Below are 12,782 nucleotides of genomic sequence, written 5' to 3'. Positions count from 1 at the left end.
GAGCTTTGATCGCCATGTTGACCAAGTGAAGAAGCGCTATCTTCACTCGGTCCACCGTGTCTTCTGAAAACACCCAGTCAGGCAGACGTAAAGGCTCCTCACCGGTGCTCTGGATGTCAAGGGTCTGCTGCTGCTGCTGTTGCACACCGTCCTCCTCCCGAGCAGGTTGAGGTGAAACCGGTGGCGGGTCAGGGATTGATGTCTCTGAAGGATGCGGAGTATCAGGACTCACTGGAGTCTCGTCGATCCAGGGTCTGAATGGTACGTTAGAGACGGTCTCCGGAACCTCCATGATTGTGGGGCGCCGTGGGAAGTTATCCTCCCGAAAGCATGATGGTGGTGGCTGCGACGTGGGCTGCGGACTGCCGTTGCATCTCGGGGCCCATAGTTCATCAAGGGTTGACTGAGTGTAGAAACCCATCATGCTGATTGGCATGATGGGATGCCATCGTCTGGGATGAAATGGTTTCTAGCTGGAAGCTCTTTATTACTAGTGATGGGGGCGTGGTTTGATGATGCGACCGCCGCCGCTCCTCCTCCTCCTCCCGAGGTGGGGCTTAGAATTCCATCTTTTTTCGCACTGTCAGAATGTCTTTCCAGCAGTGGCTGGTACAAAAAAGTGAAGTGATATGAACCGCCACTTCATCTATTTTCTCACACCAGGCCTCGAAAGGTACAACCTGTAAAAGGCGGTAAATACCGCATTTAGCATGCACATTTTCCAGCACAAAAAAGAGCTCCGACCCTTTCTCCCGGACAGAGGCCTTGAAAATCCATTGCCCATCCGCATCCTCCAGCCCCTTCCATGAAGCGCTGAAAGCTATCACGGCGTTCTGGATTTCATCCAGCGATGGAAGAGCTTGCAGCCTGTTGCGTTTTACAGCTGGACGAGGTCTCTCACGATCATCTTTGTACACCCTGTGTGGAACTGTGAGGTTGAGCACTGCCCAGTCGTTGTAGGAGAGAACCACTGAATGTGATAAATATGGCTTGAGAGGTTAGTCCTCGGCCACATCATGGATTAGACACAGCTCCTTAGTGTCATAGCTGAACCGGTACCCAAAACTACCGGTATAGCCATAAGGTTCCAGTGGCCATATTTGCTCCAAGGACTCTTTATCACCAAAAGGCGGAAGCTGAACTCTACACATGTAGAATGTAGATTTGCGGGGAGCACCACCCCCTGCAGGCAGTTGATGGATTGCTATGGATTTTTCACAGAGCAAGGTCTGTGATAGCGGCGATGGCATGTTCACGCTCTCCTCTTTCACCTCCTTCTCCTCTCGGGTAGAGGTTGAAGCATCGGTTGTAGACACTTCATCCATCTCCTCTTGCTTCACCATTTTCTTAGAGGTATTTCTTCGGCCTTCCACCATTCTGATACGTTCTCAGTCTGTCCGCTGAAATGGATCAGAGCTTTTAATGAGGCAAGCAGGGTTGGAGGGAGGGATGTGGGGTAATACGTATGAAAGGGAGGGGCTGTGGGAACTGTGGGGTAAGGTCTCTTAACACAAGAGTTATGAATCCTAACTTGACGTAAAGTAGTGCAGATTGAATACATCAAAGCAGATCATTAATATACATCTTGACACAAGGGGACTACAATCAATAACTTCATGCGTCATTACACAACAGTCATCAAATAATTTCTTGACATATAGGGTCATTAAAGGTCATAAAACAATACACCTGTCAAGTTTGACGTAAGGTGGTTTGGGGGAAAGGACAAAGTTCAAAGAACAATAGACCTGTCAAAAATCATGACGAATGGTGGTTCTTTATACTCTAAGGGGCAGTGCTGTTAGTCTCCAGTGGAACTTAGTTGTGGTGTCCCTCAAGGTTCAGTTTTGGGCCCGCTCTTGTTCTCACTGTATATGTTGCCCCTTGGCACCATCTTTCATAAGCATGGCATCTCATACCACTTCTTTGCGGACGACGTGCAGATGTATGTCCCACTACATTCTCGAAGGCCATCGTTTGATAAATTACTGAATTGTCTAAAAGACGTTAAAAACTGGCTACAATTTAACCTTCTCACTTTAAATGACAAAAAAACTGAATTTGTCGTTTTCGGGGACCCTGGGTTGTTGCACGGGGACGGGTAAACAGTGTATTTGGCCCTTTAGAATCCTTTTGAGTGTCTCAGGCAAGAAATGTGGGTTTTTTCATTGATGGTCATTTTAAGCTTGATAAACAGATAAGTTCTGTGGTCCAGAGCGTGTTTTTCATTTGCGTGTTCTTAGTAAAGCCAAGCCCTATTTGCTAATTAAAGACTTTGAAAAAGTTATACACTTGCTAATCATGTCGAGACTCGACTACTGCAACTCTCTATATCATGGACTGGAGCAGTCGTCAATTCACCGCTTGCAGGTGGCTCACAATGCGACATCTCACTTGCTGACAGGTAGGAGACGCAGGGATCACATAACTCTGCTCTTACAAGCTTTTCACTGGCCCCTGATCACGTACAGGATTCAATTTAAAATGCTACTGCTCTGTTTTAAGGCACTACACAATTTGGTCCCTCCCTATCCGTCAGAACTCAACACTCATGTCCCCAAAAGAAACTTTCGAACTTCCACTCTACGTCTCTTATCTGTTCCCCAGTCTAGGCTGAAGTCCAGAGGCAACAGAACTTTTTCTGTGGCCACTCCCAGGCTCTGGAACAGCCTTCCCCTACAGATTAGGTCTGCCAACAGTCTTTCTACTTGTAAGTCTCTTTCAAAAACCTACCTTTTCACCCTTGCTTTTAAATAAAAAACTGATTTGTTCATTTATCTTACATAGGGTCTACTGGATTTTTCTCAGCATTTTATCATTTTATTTTTTTATTGGTTGACTGAACAGCACGTTGTGCAATCACTGATTGTTGGAAATGTGCTATATAAATCAGCTTGACATTGACATCCCTCATGGTCCACGTCTCCTTCGCTCAATTGCTTCTTCGATCCATCTTTTGAATTTCTGTTGCTTTGTGTTTAGGATCACACAAAATAATTAAATTGAATAGAAAACAGAAATAACTTGTTACCAGCTGCTTTTGGAGAGTACATCATTGCTTAAGTTAATTTTATTCAGGCTATTTTCAAAGCACAATTTAATGAATTTAGATTCCTCTCAGGCACTGGTGCATGCAAAAAACAAAACAATTGTTATTTATGAGTGCAAAATTTACAAATATAAAAAGCACATATTACAATGTTAAATTGTTACACTGATTACATCATGAAATGTTTACATTTATTTTTGTAATATCAAACCTTCCAAACTTTTTCAAATATTAAACCTTTGAAATACTCTAAAACAAAAGAAAAAAAAACAGTATTTGAATGAAATAAATCTGATGCTGAATTAAATAAAATTAAAACAAATTAAATTAAACTGATGCTGAATTAAATAAAATAAAAACAAATGAAATACAACTGATGCTGATAATGTTTTTGGCAGCAAAAAGTAATCTAGGAATCTAAAATTCACCAAAATTCACTATTGCAACCCTGTGATCCAGAGCTCATGTGCGCAGCTTATTATAGTGCTTTGGTGCCCACAGGAGTCTGAAGACCCGTATGTCAGTCCTGTTTCTGATGCTGGTGTCCCAGCAGTACTCTGGAGAAAGAATCCTGCTCGGTTTGTGAATCCAGAAGTATTTGTTTAGATGACTCTCGTCGTGCCACAAAGCCTCCACGTTGTTTTGTTTGTCCTCCATGATGCTTTTATAACACGCCTCAGTCAAGGCCTTCACGTCCTTCCAGGATCCTCCAAAGACAGCAGCGTGGTAGTAAAAGTCCCCGGTTTCTATGAACGCCTGGGACTTTGGGTTACGATCGTAGGTGAACAGCTTCTTTGGAAGGCGATAGTAGTGGGCGTGAAGCTGAGCAACAGAATCTCCCAGAGCTTCAGGCCCAAATCTCCCAGTAAACACCTGATCCACATCAAAACAGAAGACGTGTGTGCAGTGGTGCCGAATATCTGACTCTATGGTGTCTGAAATGGTCTTCATTCGCATCATAGAGATGTCCTGCCACCTGGTGTGTCTCTGCACTTGGATCACTCTAAGACTTCGCTGAGGGCCGAGTTTGATGCTCTTGACTTTCTCAGGTGTGTCTGTAAACACGTAATACGACACCGGTAAACCCAACATGAAGTGATGTTCTGATGAATTCAGGAAGGCCTCCAGGTAAGCATCCAAGTACCTTTAGAGCCAAAGAGAGGGTTTAGGTTTTATACATTTACTGAAACAACCACGGTGCTAATGCAAGTGAAAACAGACCTGCCAATTGCAAACACAGTTAATGCCACGGAAGATCCTTGTTTTCTGTGGATCTGGTCGTAAAGATCGGGGTCAAACATCCCTTCCCAAATGATGGGAGCTCTCCAGGATGTGCAAGTCTGCACATCAGGCCGGGACCTAAAATAACGAGATTAATCAGTCATTTTGACATGGTTGTGTATTAAAACTAACAATGTGTTAATTTGTCTTTAATTCTATATGTTGATTTAGAAATTGTTAATCTAAATTTTGTTCTACTGTTCATGACAGAGACTTCCAGTTGGGCAGCAGTAGCTCAGGAGGTAGAGCGGGTTATCCAGTAATCAGAAGGTTGCAGGTTCGATCCTGACCCCAAACAAAGAATTCTGCTGTTGTGTCCTTGGGCAAGACACTTAACCCACCTTGCCTGCTGATGGCATTTGGAGGGACCGGTGTCCAGTGTGGTCGGCAGCCTAGTCTCTGTCAGTGCGCCCTAGGACAGCTGTGGCTACATCGTAGCTCACCACCATCAGTGTGTGAATGGATGTAAAGTGCTTTGGGGTCCTATGACTTTGAAAGGCGCTACAAAAGTGCAGGTCATTTATCATCATCATTGAAATGAGTTCCAGGTTGTGGTTTCACTGTGACAGTGTTGTGCTCTGAACACTAGGGGTCAGTATACAGAGAGATAGAAGCAGATTAAAAAGATGGATGCTGGAGACGTAGATGTGACTGACTTTCCTCTTCTGTAAAAGAAATCAGATTTTAAAATAAAATTCCTGCTCCTTCCAACTGCAAAACATTTGTTTTTGCTCAGTTCACAAAATTGGGTGCTTCTCTGAGATTATGTCCATTTGTGGCCAAACTAACCTCTGATCATTGCTTCCGTTTTTGGTGCTAGATTTTCGAAGAAAGTCTTTAAAATTTGACTGAAAGTCAATCATTGCTTGAATATTTAATTCATGAGGGCTTATGTGCTTAAAACCCCATCCTTTTTTCCCTCAGTCTACAGTAACTTTAATGGAAATAATTTAAATTTAAAATTAAATTGCGATGCTGGGAGTTGTAGTGAGCTTCAAATAATGTCCATCCATCCATTCTTATCTGCTTATCCGGGGTCGAGTCACGAAGGGCAGGAGCCCAAGCAGAGAGGCCCAGACCTCCATCTCCACAGAAACTTGAGCCCGCTGGCCAGCTGAGAAACATGCAGCTAAAAGTTTAAGAGTTTTAGTTCTTACTGAAGATTGAGAGCGGTGTCAGCGGCGTCATTCTCGGTCAGCATCTTTGTACTTTCCAAACAACACTTTGCCATCGGTAGGAGCATAAAGAGCCTGAAATGAAACAAAAAGTCAATGCAGATTAAATTGTTAATAACAGTTTGATTGTAACAAATGTTTGTTGACCGTCTGCTACTTCTGTGACCTGTATACTGAATATTACAATTTAATATCCGAGTTAATTGTTAAAGGCAGACGTGGTTTGGCACTTACCGAACAGACTGAAGTGCAAAGCAAACGACGCACAAAACGATGAGAATGCTGAATATATACTTGAATATAGGTAGCCTCTGCATGTCTCTGCAGAAAAAAAATCAGCCAGTCTGACATTTTTTTCATTTATTTTTTTCATCTTTTATTTTCATTTATTGACATTAAAATAAAAATACAGAACTAAATTGCTACAAGCCAAAATGAAAAAGGGGACAGAAAGCAGAAAAACTTATGTTATCTGCCCTTTTTAACTAAAATAACATTGATACAAATGAAATAATCATACGATTCTTAAAAAATTTGAACAATATAGTGTCTGGACTGGTTGGCGACACAATCTCAACCCATGATTTGAAGAGAGAAAACAAGTTACACAGAAAGAATCATAGTTATAGACCTACAGGTGCTGGCCAGTAAATTAGAATATCATCAAAAGGTTGAAAATATTTCAGTAATTCCATTCAAAACGTGAAACTTGTACATTATATTCATGCAATGCACACAGACCAATGTATTTCCGATGTTTATTACGTTTAATTTTGATATTTATAGGTGACAACCAATGAAAACATCAAATCTGGTATCTCAGAAAATTAGAATATTCTAAAGGCCAATGAAAAAATGTTTGTTTCTCTAATGTTGGCCAACTGAAAAGAATGAACATGAAAAGAATGTGCATGTATAGCACTCAATACTTAGTCGGGGCTCCTTTTGCCTCAATAACTGCAGTAATGCGGCGTGGCATGGACTCGATCAGTCTGTGGCACTGCTCAGGTGTTATGAGAGCCCAGGTTGCTCTGATAGTCGTCTTCAGCTCCTCTGCATTGTTGGGTCTAGCGTATTGCATCCTCCGCTTCACAATACCCCATAGATTTTCTATGGGGTTAAGGTCAGGCGAGTTTGCTGGCCAATCAAGGACAGGGATACCATGGTCCTTGAACCAGGTGCTGGTGGTTTTGGCACTGTGTGCAGGTGCCAAGTCCTGTTGAAAGGTGAAGTCTGCATCCCCATAAAGTTGGTCAGCAGCAGGAAGCATGAAGTGCTCTAAAACTTCCTGGTAGACGGCTGCATTGACCCTGGACCTCAGGAAACAGAGTGGGCCAACACCGGCAGATGACATGGCACCCCACACCATCACTGACGGTGGAAACTTTACACTGGACCTCATGCAACGTGGATTCTGTGCTTCTCCGCTCTTCCTCCAGACTCTGGGTCCTTGATTTCCAAAGGAAATGCAGAACTTGCTTTCATCAGAAAACATAACTTTGGACCACTCAGCATCAGTCCAGTCCTTTTTGTCCTTGGCCCAGGCGAGACGCTTCTTGCGCTGTTTCATGTTCAAGAGTGGCTTGACACACGGAATGCGACACCTGAATCCCATGTCTTTCATGAGTCTCCTCGTGGTGGTTCTTGAAGCGCTGACTCCAGCTGCAGTCCACTCTTTGTGGATCTCCCCCACATTTTTGAATGGGTTTGTCGTCACAATTCTCTGCAGGGTGCGGTTATCCCTAGAGCTTGTACACTTTTTTCTACCACATTTTTTCCGTCCCTTCGCCTGTCTGTTAATGTACTTGGACACAGAGCTCTGCGAACAGCCAGCTTCTTTAGCAATCACCTTTTGTGTCTTGCCCTCCTTGTGCAAGGTGTCAATGATTGTCTTTTGGACAGCTGTTAAGTCAGAAGTCTTCCCCATGATTGTGGTGCCTTCAAAACAAGACTGAGGGACCTTTTAAAGGCCTTTGCAGGTGTTTTGAGTAAATCAGCTGATTAGAGTGGCAGCAGGTGTCTTCTATATTCAGCCTTTTCAGAATATTCTAATTTTTTGAGATACCAAATTTGGAGTTTTCATTAGTTGTCACTTATGAATATCAAATTTAAATGTAATGAACATTGGAAATACATTGGTCTGTGTGCATTGCATGAATATAATGTACAAGTTTCACGTTTTGAATGGAATTACTGAAATATTTTCAACCTTTTGATGATATTCTAATTTACTGGCCAGCACCTGTATATACATACATATATACACACATGAATACATAGACTTGTTTCCTTTTTTATTTTTTATTTCATCCCCCCAACCCCCCTCCCCCCTCACGCATTTATGTAACGGATCTATACAAGTTAATCATTTCATTTTTTTTATATATTTTTTGAAAGTCAATATTGTTATTGCATTCTTGATTTCAGTATTTAATTTATTCCACAATTTAACTCCATATATGGACACACAATGTTTCTTTATGAGTATTCGATATCTAGGTATATTAAATAATTCATGTTTTTTAAAATCATATTTACTATGTCTTTTTGTAAATCTTTCGATTAAACCTGCAGGTACGTTCCTTTTGTTTGCATTATACATACATTTTAAAATATTGTAGTCCACCAGATCATAGAATTTTAGTGTTTTTAATTTTATAAATAATGGATTGGATGGATCTCTAGTTGCTCCTTGTGATTATTCTTATAGCTTTTTTCTGCAAGATGTAAATGGAATTTGTGTAAGTTTTATATGTTGCTCCCCAGATTTCAATGCAGTAGTTCAGGTACGGTATGATCAGTGAGTTATATAACAAATTTAGTGAATTATTATCAAGCAACCATTTTGCTCTATGTAACAGTGCAATAGTTTTAGATATTTTAGTTTTGACACTGTTTATATGCAGTTTCCAGGACATTATTTAATCAATGATGACTCCCAGATACTTGACTTCTTTAACCCTTTAAATATAAATCTAATCTATATTTAATAAAATTTCAACCTTTGAATATTTATTACTAAATATCATAAAACATGATTTATCACTGTTTAATGATAGGTTGCTCCCATCAAACCATAGTTTAATTTTTTCATCTCTGTATCACTTCTATCGTCTGCTCCACTACAGGCTGCCCACAGCCAGCCAATGAAGAGGCAGAAGGGTGTGGGCAGGGACATCCCAAGCAGTCATCCAGTCGCACTGGCACAGCGGCATTTGTTTGCTTAAAGGATGGGTGATAGATGGAAAGTTAGACCTTTAATGTTCCCTGGGGGAAATTATTCCTGCAGTGGTATTCCCGCAGTATGATCTCCTGAATAATAAAAAGTTGCAAATAAGGTGCATTTTAATATATTGGATACCTCAACAATGACATTTATATACATGATAAATAGTTTAGGGCCTAATACCGACCCTTGTGGTAAAATGCTCGTTTTATTGATTTCATATAATATTCTATTTGTTTAATATTTAGAATTTGGGGTTTTCTTAAGCTGTAAGCCATAATACTTTTAATTATAGCAAATAAAGGCTTGAGATATCTGGCTTTGCATGCACTGAGTCCATTTCAGGCATTAGTTTCACATTTTTAGTGGAATTACTGAAATAAATGAACTTTTACATGATATTCCCATTCTTTAGGAATCCACCTGTATCTGCAGACAGAAAGACCTCCTATAAGGTTTTTGGCTTCACAGGTTTTTTTCAGACAATTGTTCAGTCATAGATTGAAGAATCCTCAGAATAAAACAGAGGAATACTGGTTTTATGTTCTTCCTAACTGGAATAATGTCTTTACTGTTGGTAAATGTGGTGATGAGCCTCTGACAGTTTTAACTGGATCAGTGTTGTTGACGAGTGTTTGGATCTTCTCTGACGGAGAATCTCCGTCTGAGCGGGGTGGATCGGTGCTGATTGGTCAGGGGGTAACGGACCCTGTCAGCGAGTGTGAGATAGTCAGTAGTGCAGTCAAATGATAGCTTTTTACTGCCTCACTAGTGTTGTGGTTGTGTCTCCAAAGCTTGTTGGCCCTCTGGGGCCTCCTTGTGGCCCTAAGCGATTACCTGCAGGTGCCTCTGCTCATTCTGTCCCTGCATATAAGTGAAGAGATCTAATTACTCGTTTGCTCCAGCTGATGTCCTCCGTGCACCTAGTGCAGTTTCTGCCTCTTTGCCTCCTTTACCCTCCTCTCCTAAACACCCACCCCTAGGACCAAGGCAGGAAGTCAGCCACTTTCATCTGTGATGCCAGGTTGGTCTCCTTCATGCAGTGGAGCCAATGTAGCAGAGCCTGGTCTGAACAGAGAGTGAAGGGCCAGGCCAGGAGATGAAGCCGGAGGGCATCGTTCACCCACCGGGATTACCAGACTCTTCAGTGGTGCTGTACCTGGATTCCCAGTCTGACAGGGCTGAGATATAGCTCTGGGCAATTGAGCTCCTGATGTGATCTCCACAATCACTCTGATTTCTAAAGCAGGCTTTTAAGCTGCACCCGTTTGCAGCCACTCAGCTCAACTACAGGCTGCCCACAGCCAGCCAATGAATGGGCCATTCCCATCTGTACCGGGTCGGCCCGGGCCGGGTAGCCCCAGTCGACCCCAGCCTGGCCCGGTTGATTCCACACATCCTTGCCTTAAGCCCATGTGGGCTGATTCTACCCACCAATCAGAGGCTTGCTCTAATTGAAGGTGTGAATTTGCTGTCAGCAGTGGGTGTGTTGGCCCTGGTCGGCCTGAAGCAGACCCCCTCGAGAAGAGGGCCGAGAATGAGCCTTGGGTGGCCCGGGAAAATTCCAGGCCACCCAGATATGTAAACAACCTACGCTACCCGGCCCGGGCCGACCCGGTACAGATGGGAATGGCCCAGAAGAGGCAGAAGGGTGTGGGCAGGGACATCCCAAGCAGTCATCCAGTCGCACTGGCACAGCGACATTTGTTTGCTTAAAGGATGGGTGATAGATAGAAAGTTAGACCTTTAATGTTCCCTGGGGGAAATTACTCCTGCAGTGGTATTCCTGCAGTATGATGACGTCATTGGCAGGCGCAAGACCATGAGCAGATGTGGAAACTACAACGCCACAGAACTAGAATCAGCATTGCACTTTCTTGATGAAATTAAGCAAATGACCATCAAAGTCTGAGGAGCCACGCTGAAGTTGCATGCTTTCTGCTGCACAGGTAACAACATTTACCGTAATGAATTTTTAAACTAACAACAGTCATGGTGATATGGTGTAAAACTACCTTGAAATGTGTGTACTGCCCCCTATCGCCAGGAAACTACACACAGCCACTTTAAAGACCCTTGCCCTTGTCAAAGGCAAGCTGTGCACAAAATCCTCAAATTTGAGCCAATATTGTTTTCCTACCTGTGGGAAGTTTTCATCTTGCAGTATCCAGATCTTGTCTACAACAAAGACAGTCGTGGAGGTCTACAGCCGGTCCATTGTACAGTGAGGAAATGGAGATGACAAAAATGGGTGAGGCGTTAAAGAAAAAGAGAAAAGGCAAAGCATCTTCATTTATAGCCCATTTCATACAGATCATTCGATGTGCTTCGGGTGCAAGAACAGCAAGGAGTATTTATTCCTTCTTTCTATCTTCAAATGAAAATAAAATCATAAAATGAAAAAAAATCATTGTTTTACTGTAAGGTCCAAAAAGGATCAATTTCCATCTATATTTTGACCTACATGCTGACCCTTTAATCCACATGAATAAATCTGCTTCTGTGTGTTTTTTGATATTCTGAACCAAGAAAGATCCTACAGTGCTTGCTGACATTCCAGGACATGAGATTGTCAACAAAGTGTTCTTCCAAGGTCTTCGGACAATAGCTTTCCCCTTATCTCAGACTGCTGGATTTCTCACAGAATAAAAGTTAACTGTTAAAATAATGAATGAATGATGTGATCAATATGGTTAAATGACATATTTGAATAATCTGTGCTAAATCTATTAAGCTGAAATGAATATTGTTCGTGCAAATGATCCATTTATTTTATCAGTATACTTGACATGACATCAACCATACTCCCATACACATATGACACAAGGTTAAAGTTAACGTCACTGCACATAAAGATTCACAGAACTAGAACATTCTTGTATCTGATGAAGGTGTGGTTCTGAGGGATGTTAAACATCAATAAACATGTCAGATTCTGATTCGCCAGAATTTACTTAAGCCAGTTTCTAGCGGAAACCTCGATTCGGCCAAATCGGGAAAGAAGCCTTTTTGAAACAACCTCCTTTGACCTTATGTAAAAGCCTTGCCACGAAGCTGCAAGTGATTACATACAACAGCTCTTTTCAGAGCTACTGCAACTCTCAGACATCCATCTTGGACACCTAACCTGCAGACCCGGGTTGTATCTCATGGCTGGGGAAGCTTGAACTCAGAGGAAGCTACTAATCTCTGAGGATCGTGGTCTCGACGTCCGGTGACCTCACCTATCTGACCGCAAACATCCGGACCGCCGGGAACAACTCATACAAGGGTATAGTAGACCTGCATACTGGTGTCTGATGTAGTTTTATTAATAACCAACTTCTAGTTTATAGCAGACCAAATTCTTTCACACCCAGAACTCAGTTTTTTTCCAGATACAAGGTTCTAATAAACATCACACACCATTCCATTATCATACGTCATATTCCAACCATCACATTAAGTTTTTCAAGCTTGTCATGTATATAATTAGTCTAGAAAATAAAGTTTATTTTTAATTATATCCTAGACTGTCTGAATTAATACGAAGTGTGTTATGGTCCCTGATTAGGCAAATAATCCTAAATGATTCTGGTTAAACATTCAAAGATCAATCAGGGTGATATTCTATATTTATATAGAACCATCACACCTTATTGATCACAAATTTAACCCCAAATCTCACACTGTAAACCCTTACCCTTATTTGCTGTATAAACGGATGCGGACAGGTGTGCAGATGTAGGTTACTTAATGGATTTCACAGACGTGGGGATCCTCTTGTTAAGAACCCCCAGGAGCAGGTGGGGGTTATTCATGTAGGAAGAAACTGTTTATGATTCCGAGCGCGGATTTATAATCTGTTGCAAAACCAGAAGCTATTTAATCTGCATCGGAGTGCGCACTGGACCGCGCCTCGATTGCAACTTCTGTCTGTGGCTGACTGACATCAGAAAGTGCTAATCTCGTTATGTTGGACAGCAAGTGATTATGTGGCGAGAATCTTCCCTCATCATAAGCAGTGCTTGAAGTGGAAAAAATACAACTAATAGTATATCACGGAATTTTA

At 42.0% G+C, this 12,782-nt stretch overlaps 1 protein-coding gene across 3 annotated transcripts in view; it reads right to left on the bottom strand.

Moving 5' to 3' along the window:
• Positions 1-3,038: 3,038 nt before the first annotated feature.
• The window catches only part of LOC107385259 (alpha-1,3-galactosyltransferase 2), a 36,861-nt gene continuing 27,117 nt past the window's right edge, over positions 3,039-12,782 (bottom strand). For 2 of the 3 annotated variants that reach the window (XM_054730083.2, XM_054730081.2), the window contains 5 exons: positions 10,872-10,934; positions 5,740-5,826; positions 5,488-5,580; positions 4,271-4,408; positions 3,039-4,193 (listed from right to left, as the gene is read on the bottom strand). In XM_054730083.2, coding sequence (XP_054586058.1) covers positions 3,512-4,193; positions 4,271-4,408; positions 5,488-5,580; positions 5,740-5,826; positions 10,872-10,888 — 1,017 coding nt within the window. In that variant the 5' untranslated portion in view covers positions 10,889-10,934 and the 3' untranslated portion in view covers positions 3,039-3,511. The remainder of the gene's footprint in view (positions 4,194-4,270; positions 4,409-5,487; positions 5,581-5,739; positions 5,827-10,871; positions 10,935-12,782) is intronic. The other variant, XM_054730085.2, reaches the window with a different exon arrangement.

Source organism: Nothobranchius furzeri, chromosome 3 (genome assembly GCF_043380555.1).
Source record: "Nothobranchius furzeri strain GRZ-AD chromosome 3, NfurGRZ-RIMD1, whole genome shotgun sequence".
NCBI lineage: Eukaryota > Metazoa > Chordata > Actinopteri > Cyprinodontiformes > Nothobranchiidae > Nothobranchius > Nothobranchius furzeri.
This window is presented reverse-complemented; position numbering and strand designations above follow the sequence as displayed.